The 22,714-nt window shown below is 34.1% G+C and overlaps 1 protein-coding gene across 1 annotated transcript in view; it reads left to right on the top strand.

Moving 5' to 3' along the window:
• Positions 1-22,714, top strand: part of CCDC171 (coiled-coil domain containing 171) — a 153,178-nt gene that overhangs the window by 77,705 nt on the left and 52,759 nt on the right. The window contains exons 17-21 of the mRNA XM_066180817.1: positions 1,746-1,972; positions 2,686-2,865; positions 4,506-4,691; positions 19,679-19,824; positions 22,439-22,493. Of these exons, the coding sequence (XP_066036914.1) occupies positions 1,746-1,972; positions 2,686-2,865; positions 4,506-4,691; positions 19,679-19,824; positions 22,439-22,493 (794 nt within the window). The remainder of the gene's footprint in view (positions 1-1,745; positions 1,973-2,685; positions 2,866-4,505; positions 4,692-19,678; positions 19,825-22,438; positions 22,494-22,714) is intronic.

The raw sequence follows: 22,714 nt of genomic DNA, 5'->3' as shown, positions 1-22,714 counted from the left end.
TAAACATTCAATTAGTGAATGCATTCTGATGAGAGAAAAGAGAGGATCTTTGAAGCTAAAAGACAAGTATGACAGGATAATTTGTGTTAAGAGTTAAACTGATGAAGGTAGATTTTTCTTTTATGTGATCAGTAATCGAGAACCAGCAAAGGAAAAGAGATTATCCTTTGCCAAAGAAGACGGAGCATTGCAATAGCAGGTTTTTTCTGGTTATGAAAAGAACAATTTTTTTTATTGCAAAGTGTGTTTAGTTAGTTGAAGTGCAAGATAAAAATGCCTCATAAGATTTTTAACATTAAAGATGTTATCTTAGTAATGAAGAAAAGGAGATCTACTAGATCGTTGAGGTTATGGAGAGCATGTACTCAAAAATGATTCTCCTGATCAGCACTGGAATCATTGGAGTGGTGCTATTTCAAAACCAAGCAGGAAAATGGCTTTGAAAATAAAATATTTGATTTTATCATGTGCTTTTTTGTTATTGCTCACAGATAAATCTCAACCTCACATGTAAATGATCTTCTTTAAAATGAGAACTGTAATAAAAATGTATCAATAATCATGTTCTGTTTGCCCTGTACCTCTGGCTTTTCCCCCTCACAGTCTATAAAAAGAAATTCTTTAACTTAAGCCAGGGGGGTTTTTTTCTGTTTATACTCTTAAGTAAATATTTTAGTTCACTGCAGCAACAGGAGATCTGCTGTACTACTGAATGTAAATAAGCTCTTCCATGCTTGTCATCTTACACTGATAGTATCATAAGACAAGTAATGACAGATTAAGACCTGCCTAGCAAAGGGAAAACTAAATTACAAGACTTTTATTAAGGCATAAATAAACCTATTAACTGTTATCTGGAATACCAATTAGTGGAAGGAGCACTGACAATTTTATTTATCAACATTAAACACAATTATTAATTACAGACCTGACGAATCTAGCGGTAAGCAGGACATGTTGGGTGTGCTGGGGCCTTAAGTCCATTATATGAGAAGGATGATTACCAAAATCCTGTGGGGAAATACGTAATTGTAGCTGTAAAATTTTAATTGCCTTGGAATAAGGTAAATTATATTCTCTTGTCTCAGAATATAAATAGTATGGCATTAAGGTACCAAGTCTCACTAATTTTGAACAGCAAATGATTTAGACATCTGTAGAGGGGAGGGAAGAGAAACCAGGAAACCCTCAGAAATTTGCATTGTAAATATTACAATAAAGGGATTTCCCATGTGCTATCACTTCTGACTTACTTGACCTGACTTCCATTTGCTTGCATCTGTCTTGCATGTTTTCTGAGTTATAAAACTAGAACACTAAAGAAAGTCTTCAGAAAGTGTGGTATTGCAGAACATGATAACAACTGGACAAGTAGTCTTTGACAAACAAATCCTGTTCTTTAGAATCTTATCCTACTCTCCCATTCATAAATTGATAGCAGTATTTTCATTACTAAGTACTCAATTTGTCTTAAAGTCTCTCTCTGAGATATGCCTTTGAACTTAATCTTCCAGTCTTTAATGGAAAAATTCTGTTGAGTATCTTACAGATGTTGTTTGTTGTGGTTTTTTTAACTGAAAAAAACTGAAACTGATAACCTACTTGATGTTTCTTTTCTGTGTTTTGGTTTGTGTTTTCTTGTTGTTGTGAGGGATTTTTTGTTTGATTGTTTGTTTGGGGATTTTGTCTTTGTTTTTGTGGGGGTTTTTTGTTTGTTTTTGTTTTTGTTTTTGTTTTTTTTGAAGGTACCAAGTCATGGCTTTCTGGAACGTTACTTTTAAGTGCAGCCAGGAATTCGTTTTCAAAACTTATGGACAAGCTGAATGTTATAATGGTGGCAGTTCCATTACACCACAGCAAGTACAGTACTTGTCTGGAGAAAGACTCCTTGGTACAGAACCTGGCTCATGGACTTAATAAAATAAATACCCAGGCCCTGCAAGCTGGATTGTGTGACAGAGTATCTAGTATGGTATGCATAATTTTAGTCCTACTTCATGTAAGCAGTACGTTCATGGCCTAAGTGTTAGATGAAGCTCTCTTGATAGTACCATTAATTCTGTCTCAGTTTATAAGACTGTTATGTTGAAGTCAACTATGTGGACATCAGAAGTTGATTCCTAACACCCAGAAGCATTAGAGCATGAATACATTTTTTTCTTTTATGTCAAAGAATTTTAAGAAGTGATTTGATGTATCCAAGAGAAAGGATTTTTTAAAGTTCTGTCAAAGTTGTATTTGCTTTGTAGGAACTAACTTGCTTTTGGCTTCTACTAAATATTATGGAGTTGTTTTTTTGTTGGGGGGGGCGGTGGTGTGGAATTATTTGTTTCATTTTGGGTTTGGTTTGGGGTTGTTTTTTTTTTCAGTTTTCTCATGCTTTTTTGTTCTATCTTTCAGTAAAGATAGCCTTCTTCCTTATATATAATCAGAGGGGAAGGAGAAGCCTTCTGAAATAATTGGTCTTTTATTTTGGGCCTTACATTAAAATGGTACTTCCTTGAAAACAGAATTTTCAGTTACCCTCAAGAGCAGGCGAAACAGGTTAACTTTTTGTACTCATGCATCTTAGAGATGATGGACAAAATGAGAGCTTTGTCTAACTTGCTTGGGTATTACATGTGACTCTTTATTGCTAAAATAGTTCATGTTAAAGCACACAAATTTGTTTCTGACTGTTAACAGAAAAACATAGAGTCCTTGCAGAAGCAAATATTTGAATTTACACAAAGGCTTCATACAGCAGAAGTGGAACGCCGCTCACTGCGCCTGCAACTTACAGAATTCAAATCAAATTTCAGGGAAATGAAAAAAGAAGCAGACAAAGCCCAGAGCCTGCAAGAGCAATTAAATATGCTTAAGCAAGTAAGTATATTTGATTTAGAAGTGACTGCTTGTAAGATGTGTTTTTATGTGTTCTTTTGAAAAATAAGTATAAAATCATTCTAATATTAAAAGAATTTTCCAGAAGATTTGCATTGTAAATGTCACTAAAATAGAAGTCAGATATGTTTAGAAAGGCTTCTCTTCTACAAGAGTTCCTTTCTGATTTGTACAATGAGGTGTTCTTGTAAATTACATGTTTGGTCTTCAGCAACCAAGGTTTCCGCTGTATGTTGAAAATGCTGATGTGATTTGTATACCCAAAAAGCATTTATAGATTTCACTTTAGCAGAGTAAAGTCAGCTGCCATGAGGGTATTGAATGAGTATGTTCATGAGAACTTCAAGAAGCTTAAACTCTGTGTGAATGTTGCTGTATATTATGATAAACATTTTACAGTATCTTTGATGCTTGATTATACCCTGAGCTAGTCAATGCAAATTTTAGTGTGGCTGTTCCCATCAAACCTTAAGTTTATGGAAGCCCCTCTTCTACATACCTGCTAGCATATATGCACCAAATTCCTCTGATCAATTTACTTAAACACTGGGCATTCACTAACCTGTAAATAGCATTGTCTGATAGGAACAAGAAGGCACAACAAAAAGGTTCCTTGACTGCTTGAAACCACAGTATTGTGACTAATGGACATAGTGTTTAAGGGGTTGATGCCATTTGGTGAGTTCTCTGTGAGACCCCTATTATATGTACAGAACTGTCCCTTCAGTCCTTGGAGGGGAAGAAACTTGCCTTGCTTTAGCTTGCTGGAGGTTCACTAAGCACCTTTCCTACTATGCTTATTTCTTGTAGGTTGCATTCAGAATTGAACATATGTTTGAACTATTTGAATTAGTGAATGGTTAAGAATTCCTATACATGCTCAACAGGTACACAGTACAGCTAAAACAGTTGTGGCCCAGAAGAAGCAGTGTTCTCTGTGGCTGTGACCAGCACTGATACTGAAGTCTAGTTGGCAGACCTGTCAGTGTTCCAATCAGCACACTTCCAAGCAGAGACTATTTAACAGATGGTGTCAAATCCATTCTTTTTCCTGTTCCTAGCTGATAAAATATTGGGGTTTTTTACTCAAACAGGCAAAATTATATCTTATCATCTTCTTTTGCTCATACTGGGTTTCATTGCTTACGGTTCTGGGGAAACTGGAAGAAATTATCACAGTTTAGATTGCCATTCAAATGTAGACAATTATTTTCCTTGAAGAACTACTTGGTAACTCTGGAACACTTTGGAAAGGGAGAAAGAGTTCAGGAAGACATTTGCACGGGTTAACAAGATAGGCACTAAAATTGGGGACATTTTTCTGCATATTTCCCTGTAAATATTGGTTCTTTGCAATCCAAGGTGTTAATTTGAATAGAATAGCAAATGCATACTGTTTAGAGTAGCCTGAATGCTGGTTTGAAAAAATACAGTGAATAAAGTTGTCTGGCCCTTTTATTGCTTGGTAGTCTGTCTCTGAGTTAAAAAACCGAAATAAATAATAACCTTTAGCATGCTTTTGTTTTAGAATTTAATATGTTTGGAAGTGGAGCTTAGGAACTCAAGTATGTAAACAGGTGAGCATAGTTACATAATCAAACACAATTTATTTCTCTTATCAGAAATTAATCACCCATGAGAGGTTCGAAAGTGTATGTGAAGAATTAAATAATGCATTACATCGGGAGCATCAGGCACAATTGCTTTTGAATGAACAAGCACAACAGCTACATGAGTTAAATAATACACTAGAATTGCAATCCAGTGAAGAAGCGGATAAAACCCAAGTCTTAAGTGAATCTGTAAAGGTAAGACAATTTTTGCTCTGAATTAGGCACCTGAAATGTATTTTTTGGTGAATAAGCCAAATGTCATAGTTCTTGTGCAAATAAAATGTAAATGCACACATACTGCATAGTCCATTGAAATTTTAGAGTACTCAGAAACACTTTCAAGATTCTTCAAGATATAACATCACTTTTCTGCACTTGGAACTGGGAAGTGTACACTAATATATGTGAAGTGTCTGAAATTTATTGGGGACATAAGTGACAGCAGATCTAACTATCACAAGGTGTTTGCAATTTATAGAAAAAATAATTGAAAAAGTACAGGGATACTTTGACTTTTGATAGAGGTCACAATAATATTTTAGAACCTGGATTGTCTGTTTCCTGAATATAATCTTAGGATGGAGAATACATTTGTCAGTTTGGAGTATGCAAGGTGATGATAGAGAGAAATCCTTTTTCATCAGAATTTAGAATTTTCTGTAGACATAATGAAGGAAATGATGATGTTACCAGAATTTCTGATAACAAAGGAACAGAGAGAGTATTAGAGGTTTGAAACCAGGTGGATCTCTAATATGGAAGGAGAGAAAACTTTGTGATGGCAGGCCAGTAATGGGTGGTGACCTGAGCTCTGCAGCTTTTATTTATTTTTGGTTTAAAGCTAGCTTTGCTGCTTTTGTCTGCTTTTTAGACCTGCTACTGTCTTTCCATCTCCCAGTATTCTTCTGTGAATTGACAGCTGAGCAAAAGAGACTGCTTCACCAGTATTTTGAGAAACAGAAGCACTTGTAATTTTGAGAGAAGAAGTGTCAAGCAGGAGAAGAACCAAAATGATTCAAGCTAAAAAACTAGTAGAAATGTCAGAAATATTGAAAATATAACAATGAAAATAGATGTCAAGGAGGATGAGTTGCAGCAAGTAGAGATTTGAAGTGAAGTATAGTGGAGAATGCTGAAGGATGTTTTTGAATTTATTAAATAGGGTTTTCACTAGTGGTATTTACTAAAAATGCCTTACCTCACAAAGGGTAAAAGACAGTGACATTTCCAGTTTACCTGCTGGTTTTTGTGGGTTTTTTCCTCCCTCAAAATTCCCTAGTTTTAGATGTTTCATTTAAATAGAAGAATAAACTTGCTAGTGTTTTCAGTCAGGTTGCTTGTTAATACTATTGCTACTTTCTTTCTGATATAACTGCAGTGTATATATAAGCTGTTAGTACTGTGTTTGATTTATTTGAGAAAGGCTTGCTTCAAAATTTTTAAATAGCTATTAGGAATATAAAGAAGGGAAGGACTAGAAGACAAATCCTATTTGAAATCTTCATTTGTGTCTACTTTTTATACATTAATACATTTTTTTCATGTTTTACTTTGTCTAAAACACACCTTTTCATTTATTTAGAGAAAATCAATTGTAGGCAATTAAAATATAGGGGGATCTATTAAACAAATATGTTACGTAGATTATTGGATACTGAATTACATTTCAAATATTCTGGTTTTCATTAATTGAAGGTGACATACAAATTTTTGAGACAGTCATGACCCTAAAATGCATCCTAATTCTGCAGTCCTTTAACAGTTGTTTGCTACTGGAACAACTTCATTTAGTGTAAAATGCCTGGTTATTGCTGAAAACTTTAAAGATACAATGCAGTGTAATAATATAGGTGATAGGATGGAGGCAAAGAGCATTGACAAAATAAACCTTAGGGCTGAAGTCTACTACTTACACGTGGTTTGGTTTATTACTTTGTAAGTCTCAATCCTTCCCACTGAGGAGTTGGACCAAATTTAAATTGTAGGCTTGTTGCTGTGTACTGTCCCTCAACTTAGAAGATGGATATCTCTTAATTTCTTTATGATATTTACTATGAACGGTAGGACAGAATTGCATTTTGGTTGTAAGAACATGTATCTGTGACTGGATCAAAAAAGGAGAAAAGAATAGTTGTGGTACTTTGTCAACACATGTCAGTGATCTAGTGCTCCTTGATTTTTTTTTTTAGTCATGCAGATACAATTTTATAATGTATGCATCCTAAATCATAATTTAATCTTTACTTTTTATCATTGTTTTTACAGTTCCAAACCTGTGTTGAATAAGTACTTTTGAAATTCAAGTGGCAGTCTAATATAATACTTGGATGCCAAGTAGTAAAAATGCTTCTTAAATTTTGAGGCATGTATGTTTTGGTTTTTAAAATTTAAGAAAAAGTCTCTTTGCTCTCCCATCGTTAACCACAATCCAACCTTGTTCATGCCTTTATTCACAACAGGAAGAAATGGTCTCTGCCTTTGCCATGGCATCTTAATTGACAGACCCTTTTCTTCAGCTTAATTGGGGTTTATGACTTAAAATGTTTGTGGGTTTTGTGGGGCTTTTTGTAGCTCTCATTTTGCAGTACAGTGAAGCAATCTCATCTTCATTATGATCAACCTTCCCCTTGTAAAACAGTGTTCTTACAGTTGTATAGGTTTTTAGGCACTTAAATAATGCAGAAAAAAAAAGAAAATAATTTTTACTGCTACACTGTAAAATATGAAATAGAAAAAAAAATGCCTCCATCTTCATCTTAAGATACAAAATAATATTACTTGTATAGACCTAAGTGTATATAAAAATTTGGTGAGTGTAGTGGCATACAAGTAACATCAGGTAGAGCAGAATGACATGGAGTGAAAAAAAATAGACATGCTTTGAATTCTTTATTCATAATTTTTAAACAGGTAAGAAGAAAATTAAAATATTAGATACTTTCACTTCTGATAGCTTATTTTTAAATTTATTCACAGTTCAACAGCAATCAGTAACGAGGTATTTTGGTATTCACGTACTTTCATAAAGTAGGCTTATTAAAGGAGTAACACTTAATTTCTTAGCTTTATCAGTTCAGATTTTAATCCTGTATATTTTTATCTTCTTAGTGGCATATACCACAGAGACATCCCAAGTAGCCAATTACGTTCAAGGTCAGCTGGAACTAAGCAACTCTAACACCACTTCTTTTTATTAGATGAGGTGAATCATTTGCTCTGATTCCTCATTCTTTGAAGTGAAACTTTTATACAAATGCTAAACAAATATCAATAACTGGCATATTTTTAATTCCTGATACCAGCTGGTCTTAATGAAGTAAAGCATTTTTGTTTCCTATTGATATGCACAGTCTATATATTTACTTCCTTTTAGGTATGTTAATGCCTGTAATAAAATAATGTATTTTAAAGGTTCTATTTATGGAACAAGTTCTATAAATTATTAATTAATATCTCCAGTGCAATAGATGTTAAATCATATAACTTGATACTGACATGCCTCAAGATAGACTTCAATACTTATTTTAGAAGAAGGTACCCTAAATTTTGTGTTTATCTGTTGAGTTTAGTGAAGCTGCCATTAATTTATGACAGAGTAAGCGAAGAAAAAAAAATCTCATCCAAATGCTTTGGCAATACTCACAAAAAGATGTTTTCTGGTGGGAAGATTTGGAGTGTTTATTTTCAATACCTATGTCATTCAAATCATACATACATATTCTCTGTTCAGAGTAGCCTTCACTAAGCAGGCGTATCTGAATTTATTAGATTTAGGTGAAGGTTGGGATTTCTCTGTTTGTTAGAAGTGGATTTTTTCCCCTCAGAAGGCTCTCAGTTCAGCTTTCTGGAAAATATGTAAGTAATGATCAGAATGGGAGGAAGAATAAAGTTAAAATTTGTGATTATGAACTCATTATTTTTTTGCATTAATATGAAGGCCAATGCAAAATGCAAAATACTATCGTTTAAGTCACACGACCATAATCTAATAGAAAGTTCTTATTTTGAAAGGATATCTTCATTACTGTTGTGTTTCTCTTTCATTTCTTTGCATTTCCTCTTTTGTCTAATTTTACAAGTTGAATGTCAGTAATAGTTTATTTTTCAGCAATGTTAAGGTTTTACATTGGAATTTGAACTTGTATTTACACCAGGTGAACAATTTTTTTTCCTAAATTATGGCCCTATATAATATTTTATTGGTTGGCATTAAGAATATTATTCAGATATATTATTTACTACCTTAATGTAGCAAGAAAATGATAAAATTGAATCCAAATTGCTGCTATTTTAGATTGGAAGAAAGTAATTGGCAATTTATTACATTTATGTTCAGTCTAATCAGATGTAAACATTATTTGTCTAATAAGTAAGAAAAAGAATCCCTAAGTAATAAAAATTCATACTTTATTTTTAATTTGCTGAAAAAGTTAAGGTAACTCTGAGGAATGCTCTCACCATTAAATCAATTTGTACATAACTTAGACACTGAGATAGACCCTGGAATAAGTCATGATTATGTAACATCACTTTAGTTCATCTTTGAAGGCTAATTATGACCAGGAGTTAAATTTCAGGTAAGAATAGGTTTACCCTTCTCCAAAAAATTATGGAGTAAGTTTGTTCATGCTGGTCTGATTCAGTAGTCTCATTTCAACCGTCAATTTTTGAGTCATGCACTTCAATGCCCTTCTGGTGGTTTGTGGAATAAGGCAACTAACCAAGACAGATAGATTGGTGCCTAGGAATATTTGGAATTGTGGAAACAAGAGTCCACAAATTTGGACTTCAAGTTACTTCTTGACAGATGGCTGAGACCTTGGGATTTTTGGTCCAATATATGACTTGACTGACACACAGTGAAATCCAGAGTGCTTTAGTGTTAATAGTGTAGTAACATTGCCTACTTCAGAGAATACTTTTGATCCTGAGTTTGTTTGCTGCACTAAAATATTAAAAAATAAGGTAAATCTGACATTCTGTCAAAGTTTAGATAACGAGAAAAGATAACTTAAACAAAACAATTGCATGAACCAGCACATTTCTAGTCTTTTAAAAGTAGCTTCCAATATTTTCTGGGTATTTCATTTTTAGGAAGTATCTACTTCCCCCTTAGGGAAAGACAAAAATAAATGGAATATCAGGATCTAAAAGCTTAATGTTTTTATTTCTGCATTTTAATTATACTAATAAATACCTCTGTCCATGACCTTGGAATTTATAGTGCAGTGAGAAAGATTTATTGACAGGTAATTTGGAAGAAAAATGGGATTATTGTGTAATTACAGCATGTGGTTATTAAGCATATGTACTTACATACCATTTATCCCTGTTATTTCAAGACCTTCAATTATCTTTCAGTTTTCACTGAAAAATACTGAAAGACTTCTTGGTAAATCCAGTGCCTGGGAGATTTTTGTTACATTATTGGACCAACTACAAAGTAACCATCTTACCTTGAAATGTGCAAAGGGGATCAATAGATCTTTAAAACAGCATGTGATTTTTTTTAAAAGAAGGTGTTCTATATTCTATTTTTCCTGGTAGAATAGATATCTATGTGTAGGACTTCCTACTACACATGTTCTAAATCTTGATGTAGAAGTCCTTTATATGTAGATTTGGGTTTTGCTGCTGTTTATTTAGGATATCTCTAGGGCCTCATCACTTTTCACCTTAGTCACGTTTTCCCATGTTCTCCCTTTCTCTTTGTGTGCAACTAATTCTGCAAGTATCTTTATATCTTCTTGTCAAACCATAAGTAAAATCTTTCAAATTGCTATTGAAATATAATTAAACTCTTGGAATATAATTAAGTATGTATCTAACTGGCATGAGACTAAAACAAGAGATGCATTTCTTTGCACCTGTATTCCCTTGGCTGTATGCTATGACAGCAGCCGGGCCTATCCTTCGTATAATTTGATCTTTTAATTTAATTTGACACTCCATTAGGTATTCAATGATTTTCAAGGGGAAGGTTTTTCAAAATTTATACCAATTTCAGCTTCCAAAATCTGTACCTATGCTGTCCTCTATTAGAGCATGGAAGCTCTTCAAGATTATAGCAGGGCAACAAACTCAAAACAGATATTATATTTTATGCTGCCTAATTTGTTGTGTTGTCTTTTACAATATGTATTTATGAAAAATCTTGTTGTTGCATCTTTTTGCTTCTCAGTTAAAAAAACTTTAAAATATTTCTAGTTCTTTCTAGTTAAAGTAAAACCACCTTAAATGTTGTTGTATTTGGGGGGTTTTGTTTGTTAGTATTTTGGTTTTTTTGTCTGAGGACTTTTCAATAAAAATTAAATGATTTTAAAATATGACATTAAGATTCTCAATTCTAAGTAGCAGTCCTCATATTTTATTTATAAATACTACTTCACTGTTATACATAAAAAATTCTCAGGTGTGAGAATGAAGAAATCAGTGTTCTTAGAAAAACTTAATCATAATTTACTAAAATAATTGGTTGTGTGGGATCACCTAGTGATAGGCATATTTGTTACTGTCATTTGCATAGGTGAATGAAGCAGGTGCCTTTCCAAGTTTTGTACCATCATGGTGCCATTTTGTCTTATAGTTAAGAAATGTACCAAAAGAGAAAAATATAAATAATAATTCAGTTCTACAGTTGCAGTGATTTATCACTGTCGCTGTTTAACTTCCCTGTTTCAGGATCTGTATTTGCCATGCTCAGGGAAACTCACTCCTTTTTTAAGCTTTGTGTTCTCATTTGGCACTTGGTATGACTCAAAGCATATCCAGAAGGAAGTGAGACATATAATCAATATGTCTTTATAGCACTTTGATCTCCTTAGTGAATATTGGGATGTAATATATATTTGATGCTTTTTCAATAGAATGATTTAAAAGTTGCCTTTTCTGTAAGTTAAATTTTGTTTTACTATATCTGTTTTTTTCTGCTAAGGTGACTACTCTCCAGTTTTTAATGAATGGAAATATAGGGTTGACCTGTATTGAAGAACAGACATTTTAATATAAAATTACATATTTATCAGTTTTTTCTTACTTTATTGAGGTTTAAAAAGTAAAAGGGATAATCAAGTATGTGTGTTTTCTCCCTGCAAGTATGTCATACAGGATATGGCTGGACTGATATTCAAATAAAACATTCATGCACTAAATAACATTTGGGGTTCTGTGGAAACACTTATACTTTGCACATATGGCTTGGTCAGAACTCTTCTGAAGGGGAATGCCGTATTGAATGTAAACTATACAAAGTGATAAATCTTGTGAAGCCACATTAATGTTAGTGCCATGCTAAAAAAAGATATTTGTCTAATTAATTAATTAAAGAAAATCAAAAACTATTTTTTGAAGCAAGATCAAACCTTTTTGTGGCACTAATTGACATTCTTGGCATTGCCCCTAACTCCTCAATGTGATGGCTCACATTAATGAACTTGTGTCTGGTGGAATTGTGCAGCAGCCTCTTCCAAGAACGGGCCGCAGAATAAGCTGCGGCAGTAAAAATCTTAGCTGGGATCACCTGTTTATTGAGGTTATGGACAGTATAATTTGTACTCAGAACTGAACCTTAAGTTGTATTTAGAAGTTTTCTTGAAACTGTCCTGAAGATTCCTAGTATTCCCATTTTTTGAACCAGTGTCTGAAGAGAAGACAGAGGCAGGGTACCATAATACTTGTTTCTCAAATTTAGTTCTGAAGCAGAATGCTGTGTCATTTAACATGACTCAGATGACTTTTTTTCTGTGTCAAGATGCCCCCTGACTTCAGATTGTATTCCTTTTTAAATAAACAATGTCAATTAAATTGTGTTTGTTTACTTCGTAAATAAATTTGTTATCACTGTTAATATTTTATTGTTGTTATTTCTTCTTCTTCTTGAATTGTTTTAACTGACTGTTACCATACAGAAATATTCTAAGCAAATTTTGATACAAATCTAATGGAAAAGTATTTCTTGAGAACTTAAAATAGTCTCTTCCAGGGTTTAAAAATGTCACTGGTAATGCAAGATCATTGAGACCAGTAGGACATGATCAGAGAGAGATGGTTTGAGGCTGTGACAGATGAGAGAGACTACAATGAAATGCAAGAAATTGTTGCAGTATGTTGTGTCCTCGTAGATACACAACTAAATATTTGTATTATGAACATGTGATAAATTACCCCTTTTAAAGTGAAGATGAAGTCTAAATACTGGTTCTGTTTTTGTCTTGCATTGTGTGTGCTAATGTGCACAAGTATATAATGTGTAGCAAACAGTGTTGCAGAGAGCAGTGCTACAAGCAGCATCAGAGTTTGCTTGTTATATTAGTGCCTCATTTACAGGTACATGGCAGTTATGAAAAGTCATCTTTTGCAATGTAATCCAGGTGTAAACCATCTTTTTCAAACCTTGGAACTGTACCACCTGTAAGGCTGAGAGTCTACCAGGGTAGAAAGTGTAACAGTGAAAAACCCCACTTTTTGATGGCACATAAGTATCTGATTTAAAGGCATGACATTGCCAAAGCACAGAAAATCTGCTACAAATGGAGGGCTGGGTGTGCCTCTGTCTGTGACTGCAAAGGGCTGATTGCTGTGGAGGGGGAGAAATTTACATTTCTAAGGAGAAAAAAGAAACATCAGTCCTGAGGTAGTATGTCAGAAATTGAAAAAGGGAATGATCATGTATTCATGTCACCATACATGTGATTCCAAAAATTTATTCTCACTTAACTTCAAGAATTATTTTTGAAACTCATAGCGATAAAGCCTGAGTATTTATAAAATTGTATTTGTTCTATTAAGTGGTATAATCCCTCTCTGCAGCTTTCCAGTAATACAAACATAATTCACTTAGCTTAGAAGATGATTAAAATTTCTAAATTTTAATGTGCATAAATTTTATCATGTACTTTATCATTCTCCAAAACAAAGTTTAAAAGTAGGTCTCAATTATTCTCTGTTTGGATTAGTGTATGTCTGAAAGGCCCAGTGCATCTTCTTAATCAAAAGGGTCTCCCTCAACAGTCCATGAGGATCTAGGCTGTGTGTGGGCAGTTTATATTTTGTAATTACTTCACTTTAAAAGTTTTGTTTAGTTTTACTTTGAAGCTGAATGAGCATATGATGTGTCCTCTGGAAGAGATTTTATTGTGTGAAATTATTAAGAAAAAGCTACTGTGTTTAAATTACTAAACTCTTTTAATTCACAACTTTAAAACATCCACAACTCAATGGCTTCACAAAGCATTTTCAGTCATACTTTGCTAAACATCTTGAGCTAATGAAGTTGAAAGATAGATTCCTTTCTTGTTGATCAGAATATATTTTCTATTGAGAAATGTTTGCACTATAGCAAGAAGATATTAAATGTAGCTGTAAGTCTTTGAGGGACTGTAATCCAGCCTGAATCACTGCAGCTGAGATGTTTGAGGTACCTAAGCTTGGATGTCTACGGGCTATGTTTCTGTCAATAAATGAACTGCTGTCTACACATCAGTAGATAATGAATGTCATTTGCTTTCATGACATGAGTGCCTCAAACTTCAAGTGACTTCTGTAAGAAAAATCTCTTGCAAAATCGAAGTGTGTCCATTTTCCCTACCTCATCTATTGAGTGACTCTCAAATAAAATTTCATTTAAATGTTTCTCAATACTTGGGCTCTAGATCTTGTACAGTTGCCATATATCACAACTGTTTTTAGAGCTACATGTACTGACGTTTAACTCATAATCATCTTTCGATGTTTGCTTGACAGTTTTGGTACTGATTTGGATAAACCATAGTTTGTACTCCAATATCATGAGGGTTTTCCATATAAAACAAACACAAGCAATTATATCTGACATTGTGTTAGAAATGTGAAGATATGCCTGCAAATAATCTTGTCATTCACCAGTATTTTGTTAGTTATTTATTAAAATGATTGTGCTGGTTTGTATTTGTTTTGCTTAGTAGACACACATAAGGCTCTATAACAAAGACATGAAGTGCATTTTACACCTTGTTAGATATACTGAGATGTATAAACTATTTTTAACTGCTTCCATGCTGTATCAAATACTCCAGAGACAAGTCATAAGGTATGTTTTTTCTCTCAATGCCAGCACATAAAAAAAAGTTCTTTGTCAGGATGAAGGTCCAGTAGCAAAGAGGTTGAAAAAAATCGCTGTTTTTTTCTGCAATGCAGATACAGCTCATTCAAGTGTCCTTTTGAGCACTCACATTTTTTTTCTTAGCAAAATTTAAAGGGCATAGGAAAGCATTTGTTTTTGAAAGGATGTCATGGGTGGTCAGCTTCCGTTCTGCTTTGCAAGAGCAGATCAGCCACATGGAGTTCATTTCAAACTGTTTTAAGATACTGCTGCAGACACTGTGAAACACACAGTGAATCCAGATATAGTATCTTGATAGTTTCTATGTGAGAAGTGTAAATCCATCTTACTTCTTGACATAGATCTCAATGTACTTCTTAGATGTATTTAATGTTTTTTAAATATTGATGAGAAGTCTCAGTTATGAATCTTTTTTTTGTCACAGAAATTTTTTTCCCTAAGAAAAACCCACTCTTTTGATAGAAGAAGCATAATTTTTATTTCTTCTTGATAAAATAAAGATTTTTTTCAAAAAACATCCTGTGCATTTCAGCTATATTGTTTGAGCTGATGTATTGGGTTTGCATTGCAGTGGTGCACACTAAAAATATGATAAGCATTAAATATTAATGTAGCTTGTTGTACCTGTTGGATTTGAACCATTTGAAACTGCAGACTTCTGTAGGTTACTTGTAGAATTCTGAGGGGCACTCAGAGATCATTGTTTCCTAACAAGGATAATGGGAAATGTGTTTAAACTGGTGAAGAAATGGATGCTGGCTAAACTTTCTATACTTTTATATTGTGAAATTTTATTAGTTGTGAGTGTAGCACAGCTTTCAGAATGTATTTTTATAAAGTAATATTTTGCATCTAAATAGAGAATATACATATGAAACTTCATCTGAAAGAGAAAATCTTCAATTTCACAAATTAGTTTATTATACACATACTGCAGTGTATTTGCATATTTTGTACTGCTGTTGTGTGTGTGTAATTTAAATCTAATTTACTAAGCAGTTTGATCTAGCTTTAGTTGATCTTGGAAAAAACCATCTTAGAATAAATGTGTCACACATGCTTTGCATGAATTTAAACTGTATGACTGTCATTGTTCATCTAGAGTGATTGTCCATCTGTTATCTTTTGAATAGATTCCTTTTTATGTGTAAAGACTGACAATATTAAACTTTGATTTCTTTTTATAAAGGGTTTTGAATAAAAAGATTCTTCAGTGCAAAACCTAAACTTCTTAAGGAACCTTGTGAAAGGACCAAACCAACAGAGAGCCAATGATGTTTTCTTTCAGTGTTATCAGTTGCTTGCTGTTCTCTCCAACAAATTTTTCATGCTTAATTTGTGAGGGAAAAAAGGTCTAAATCTAAATGTCTCTAAAGGAAACTCCTTCTAAAGATTCTGATGAAAACTCAACTGATCTATGAGATTTTGGCAGACTGGAGGGGAAGGAATGCAGTGATATCTGAATCAGCACCTGAATGCCTAAAAACCTGAGAAAGACAGGTAACTGGCATTGGACAGAATGTTAATAAATTGGAGTTTATCTTCTAAGTTGGTTCAGAATCACTTGTACTTGAAAGTGAAAGCTCAGCATCTTCACAGAACTATGTGCAAACATACTAGGTTTTTAAAACCTTCATTCTTATTATCATAGTTAGCCTCAACTTTCTAACAGTTGTAATTGTCCACAGAAAACATTTCAAGATAAATGCATTATCAGGTTTTGAAATTTTCTTATTTTTGTAAATACTAAGACCTGGGGGGCAAAATAAGGGCTATATTGTGGATTAAGTGAAATATCTCAAGGCTGTGCTTTTCTGATAACTGAACCTGAAGTGACCTTTCTCAGACACAATTACAGAGCTGTATGTTTTTCCTTTAATTTCATCAGGGGTTTAATTAGTATACAAATAAAACTTCCCTTATCTTCCTTTCTACCTAATTGGCTTGTCTTTGCTTATATATGAAGAATGTGAAAATGGGCTGTAATTAGGGTGACCGTGTTAACCTTTTTTTCTCAAATGTACGGTTGCCTAAAGGCCTCAAAGCCTAAAACCAGTGCTTTGGATTATTGCTTTGCAATCACTATGGCTCTCCCATAGGTTTTCTCATGAGCAGAAGGGCTTTGGGTGCTGCAGGTTCCCACTGCTTTACGGGATCTTCATTCTTCTCCCCACTAAATGTTTATTGATTATCTCACTGCTCCACACTCAGCCTCTAACAACTTAATATCAGGTGACAGTCAGGAGAGTTCTCCAAGTAATTAGAGTGGAGCATTGAGGGAACAATTAGGAGCAGAGTTATTAAACTTGATTTATCCTATTCTCTCCTGAACACTTTCTTGGATATCAGAACATCACACTTTCACAATCTACCCTAGCTGAGAAATTAGTGGCTAACCTGCTGCTTATCATTGTTGCCTTGCTGCCTTGAGACACACCCTCTTGGTTTCAGTCACTCAGCTGGAAATATTAGAGTCCATAAAGTTTATCAAGGGTTTTAATTAGATCAATCTGAAGAAGCAAAAAAAGAGGCTTACCAGACATTATTTTATAATACACCACACTGTATTTGAACATTTCCCAGGCTTGACTTTAACCCATAGTAGCAAGAAGCTTCATATAATTGCTGAAACTGCTTTCAGTGTGCTAAAATCAGTTTCTGTTTTGCTTAGATATTGCAATATTACTAGTAGATAAAGTCTGAATCCTTTAGAGATTTCTGTAAATAATGGGGTTCCTTTTGAATATAATAGAGCAGCTTTTCAGTGAGATACTTGTTTTAACCATTTCTATATTGCTTCATCACCAGCTAGCGTGGATTGCTGACTATGCCCCTTAAAAAACTAAGCCCTGCTATTGCCTCATTAATAGTCATGTGCTTGCCATGAGTAACCTAAATTAGTTAGCAGCTCACAGAAGATTTTAACTAGTGGATCTTTTCACTGTTCATGGTCAGCAATTAAAGATTTATGTGGGAGCCAACAAGTCTTCAACCTCTGCAGATGGATGGCTATAATAAAAATGAAATAAATATGCATAATGTTCCTATTATCCCGTCTTTCTATATTCTTTTAGACTGCTAGGATCCTGGGGCCAAAATCCATTCAACAGCATCTACATAAAAAATTACTTGCATCAAAATACTAGCAGAAACTACTTTAAACCATTTTTTTTCAGTCAGGTGGGAAACTGGGTTGGACCAAATAGTGGTAACAGAGACCTTGTTCTGTGTTCAAATATAGTCTATTTGTCAAAGTTGGGAATATGGGTAGGGCGTTACTTGACTTGTTTTTAGGACTCTTTCCTCAATGTTGAAAGCATACAGTAAATACAATAATTGGAAGAAGATTATGCTTTTTTTTTTTGCCTTTTTTTTTGCCTTTTTTTTTTTTAAATTAGAGATGGATCATATTATCCATGCTAATTCACATTTGGGTTCTTGGAAATAAAATTTCTGAAAATCTGATAATTCACAAAGTCGTCTGTTAGACAGGGCTTTGATAGCTGCCAGTGGCTTTAGGGTAGCATTTTGAAAGCAAGACTTCTGGTTTTGAATATCCTTGTGCAGTGGATGAATGCTAGCTGTGTGTTTATCTTTTCTTGGGGGAAATAAATCAATTGTTTATTGAAAATAAGGACATAAGAGTAAAAATAAAATTATTCAACCTGGAGTCATTTGAACAAGAATAATATTAACATTTCTGGGTTTAAAGTTTCTTAAATAAACTCCAAGAATTTTTTTGTACAGTTGTGATTAATTTGAGCCTAGATTTTGTAAATTCCTGAACAATTCTTGAACCATTCAAGTAATGGTGCTGTGCCTTCAAAATACACCACCACTGAAGTAACTGGTTGCCTTTTCTCTTTAGGAGTGTTAGAAGATTTATGCCAGTCCACAGATAACAGTTTATTTTGCAGGACTATGCAGTCCCATGCTGTAGATTGCTATTTTATGGGCATTTTCTCTACCATAATGCTTTTTGAAGTGCCTCTGACTCTTAAGGTGGTCTGAAACTTCTTCAGATTAGTTAAATTTTCAGCACCCTCCATATTCTTATCAGCATTTTGTATATCCTGTTCTTCATACTCATCCACAGTATAGTATATCCCCCTGTTCCACAGTCAAGGACAAGTATTGAGTACAAATTATGGGGAGCATTCTTAGAACTTAAGCAAAAAATATACCCATAAATTTTGAAAAAAAAGGTGTACAAGAGCTCAGTCTTGCTATGGAGCCTTCTCTTCTGTATTTTACAATCTATCACAATGTGTAAAAGAATGTTTGTAACCATCCATTATAATTTCTTTCTAAAAAGGCAGTTAACAGTGGTAAGTAAAATGAAACATGTAACAAATTAGGAAATCAAATTATTAATAGTCCAGTCTATAAATGTATTGATTTATCCCAGCAGAAAGGAGTAGCAACCAGCCAGGTTCTGTATTAAATAGTCCTGTGTGCTATTTTTCATCTGTTGGATTAATCTGAATTGATTAAAGCATGTTGTGTTAATTCTAAGCCAGAGAGAAATGTTTAAAAAATACATATACTATTTTGCATATTGGGAACCTAATGTTAAAATAGTGAAAGCGCCATAAAATAGATTCTATTTGATGCCCTAACAGAGAAAATGAGATTATTTATTCTACCAAAATTTCTGAACAGTGCAGATATTTAAATAAAAGCTTCTGTGTTTATCCCCTTCCTTTGTGAATTCCTTTCTTTAATGTTTATTTTAAATTAAGTTTTGAGAATATTCTGTGTTCTTTAAAGCTGTACTCTTGATTATTTCCTTCATGTTTAGATCTGGTATTTGTAAATATAGTACTTGTAGCATACTGTATCTACCTGCTTGATAAAAAAATCTTTTTATTTTATGAATATATTTGTACACAGTCAATATACTATTAACTGGGGGGTTCTAAGTCGGTAATGGTTTTGCTAGAGAATTCATAAAACCTTAGTATGCAATGGTCCAAATCTACTACACAGTCAGTCTGTTTTCCACTTTGTTTAATAGCCTATGGCATAAACTGAAGTTAATTATTTGGGCTGACAAGTAACTCTGCTTTCTGTCTGCTTGCAGAGTCTCTCCGAGGCAACGGTGGAGCTGAGAAGAAGAGATCGATTTCTGCGTCAGCAAAATAGACTTCTTACCCAGCTGGAGCAGGACAAGTGTCGACTGAGTGAGAGCATCCGTGATGCAGAGACTGCCCTCTGCATGGCAGCAAAGTGAGCACTGAGACCTTGGGGAGATCACTTAAAACGGACAAAAGATCAATTCTTACTTTCATGCACAGGGTTTTAGCCTTGACTAATGTAATGCTAGAAAACAAAAGTACATCTGCCTCTCTTTGAAATTCAGTGATAGTCTTCAAAAAAGGAGACTGTTAGTTCATGATACTACATATTATGTTTTCTGTAGCTATCCCATAATAGTGCTACAAATTCTTGGTCCAAAATGCGTAAGCATTTTATCTGCAAATTACCTTACTGATTTGACAACATCTCTTTGGTAAATCCTTCATATTCTGTTTGTTTCAGAAATGATTGTTCTAAAGGGGCTGAAACCCATTTTGGACCTAGGTTTATCTGTGGAATAGTGTAGATATTTCTGCTGATTTCAGAGAATTTTGGATTTAGATGTAAGCCCCATGTCTTTTTGTACTATAACTTGAAGAGTGGAAGAAAATGTTCAGGGACCATTTTTGAAAGTATTGGTAGTCGAAAGCTGTTCCATTGACTTGAATAAGATTATTCCTAACCTCTTAGAGTTATATAGTCAGATAAAATTATAAATCCTTTCAGACTTTGTTATCTATTACTGTTACAGTAGTATGCACTTTGAATATTATTGGTCCATGGCTAAGATTTTAAAAAGGTTCAATTTAAAATTTCTCATTATACCTGGGGTAGATTTGACCTCTGAAGAACAATACCTTAGAAGCTATAAGGGGCGTATACACCAGCAAAATAATGTAATTAATATAGTCATCAATGATATGTTTAACAAGCTAATTAAAATGACAAATATTATTTGGTGTAAGTGTATCAAAGCTGACTATGACCCGAAGAAGGATGTGTTCTCAAAAGCCTTCTCCTTTTCACCCTGCCTCAACCTATTTTATGCACTCCAGTAAGGATCATTCCCCTAAGGCCATTCCCATATTCAGAAAAGGTTTTTTTAATGGTAAAACTCCCAAACCAGTCATGGTTCTACCAACTCTTCATAGCAAGTGCAAGTGTAATTTTCTTCATTTGGAACATGTAAGCAAAGTAGGTAAATAGACTTTGGTCTTATCTGGAAAATCTTATTTTAGTATCTATTCCATGACCTAAGTGATTGTAGGCAATGCATGGGTGTCTTTCAATTTCTTTCCTAAATTTTTGTAGATCTGTAAAAGACAGCAAGATGTCTAGCTTGTTCTGAGAATGGCTGTCTTGATTTTCTTTTAGTGGTGGCTAGCAGTTCATTCCACTTTCCTCCTGAGTAAGAAGCAATATTAATCAAAGTGTCAGAAACAGTGAACCTGGCAAAAATACAGTGGTCTTTTGTTAATTTCTCTGTATTGTGGTTTAACTCCAGCCAGGAACGAAGTACCCTGTCAGTCTAGTCCAAAGAAAGGTGGGATCCTGAAAAAAGAAAAGTCTATGTGGTTTTATTAGGAATGTAAAAGCCAATCCTATTCTTCTGGCCACCTTCCTGTATTTCCTGTTATATTAGTATGAATCAAGTAATGAGAAAGCAGCCGTTATTCCATGGGGAAGAATGCCATGATTTTGACTGGAGAAAAAGAGACTGAGGGAAAACCTTACTGCTCTCTGTAGCTACCTGAAAGGAGGCTGTAGTGAAGTGGCGCTTGGTCTGTTCTCCCAAGTAAAAAGTGATAGGACAAGAGGAAACGGCCTCAGCTTGTGCTAAGAGAGGTTTATATTGAATATTAGGAAATGATTCTCTCCTGAGAGGGTTGTCAAGCATTGGAACAGGCTGCCCAGGGAAATTGTAGTCTGGAAATATTTAAAAAATGTGTAGAAGTGGCCCTTGGGGACACGGTTTAGTGTGTGGGCTGGGCAGTGCTGAGATGGACTCAGTGATCTTAAGGATCCTTTCTAACCTAAATCATGCTGATTCTATGGATTCTGACTTAGGTATTGTGGAAGCTCAAACAAAATATACACATAGCTGGCAAAATAGGAGACAGTCCTGGAATGTTGAAACAAATTAACTTTTCTAATTTTCTGGTATGGATTCCATTTGACTTCCTATGGTATTTTGTCCATGCTGTCCTTTCTCCTTAGTCATATGGTGTAATGTAACTTCAATTCTACTTCTGTCAGTCGTGAGTTGAAGCCAAGGTTTTTCATGACAGCACAGCTGATGAGAACTGTCTTTCTTACTAAATCACTAATCTACAAAAGGACGTTAGAGAATTGTTTCATTTTCCAAACTTCCCTATTGCAAGGATAGGGTCCCTGGCTGAACTTCTTTTGGAAATGTATGAGCATGTATTCTCTTGCTGGTAGAAGACTCCATTCAACGTGCCTTTACATCTAAAACTCTCCAAGAACATGCCACTTGTTCATTAATATGCCTGTAATTACAGCTGGTATAATTGATAGTCCACAACAGAAGCAAATTTCATTCGGAATTATGCCAAATAGTGGTACATGAATTATTTTTTAAGGTTTGCATTGGGAATATAAAAAGGAGAGGCAAAAAAATAATACTTTGAGTTACTAACAATTATTTGAAAAGACATGATAGTTAAAAAGTAGCAGAAAATTAATTTCTAAATCAGGTGAGTTTCAGTTCTATGATCTACCTCTTTATTTTCTCTTGTAATAGAGACAGAGAATTGATCATTAGTCATATGAAAGCTGTGGAAGACACTCTTCATAAGGTAAGAATTTAAATTGCTTCCTCTGATTGCTATTTCTAAACATATCAAAGTTTTACCACTGCTTTTGCTTAGGGAAGGAGAGGAATAGAAATTGTAAGGTGGTTTCCTTATCTTAGAGTTTATTTCCACCTTCAACTTCTCTTATCCTAAAAAACTTCATTTTTAGTGAAATAAGATCCAATTTTTATGGCCACAATAAGTGGCCATAAAACATGGCTTTG

Source organism: Chamaea fasciata, unplaced genomic scaffold, assembly GCF_029207755.1.
Source record: "Chamaea fasciata isolate MVZ Bird 193981 ecotype frontalis unplaced genomic scaffold, bChaFas1.0.hap1 SCAF_4, whole genome shotgun sequence".
NCBI lineage: Eukaryota > Metazoa > Chordata > Aves > Passeriformes > Sylviidae > Chamaea > Chamaea fasciata.
The sequence above is the reverse complement of the archived record's forward strand: the minus strand, read 5'-3'. Positions and strand labels throughout refer to the sequence as shown.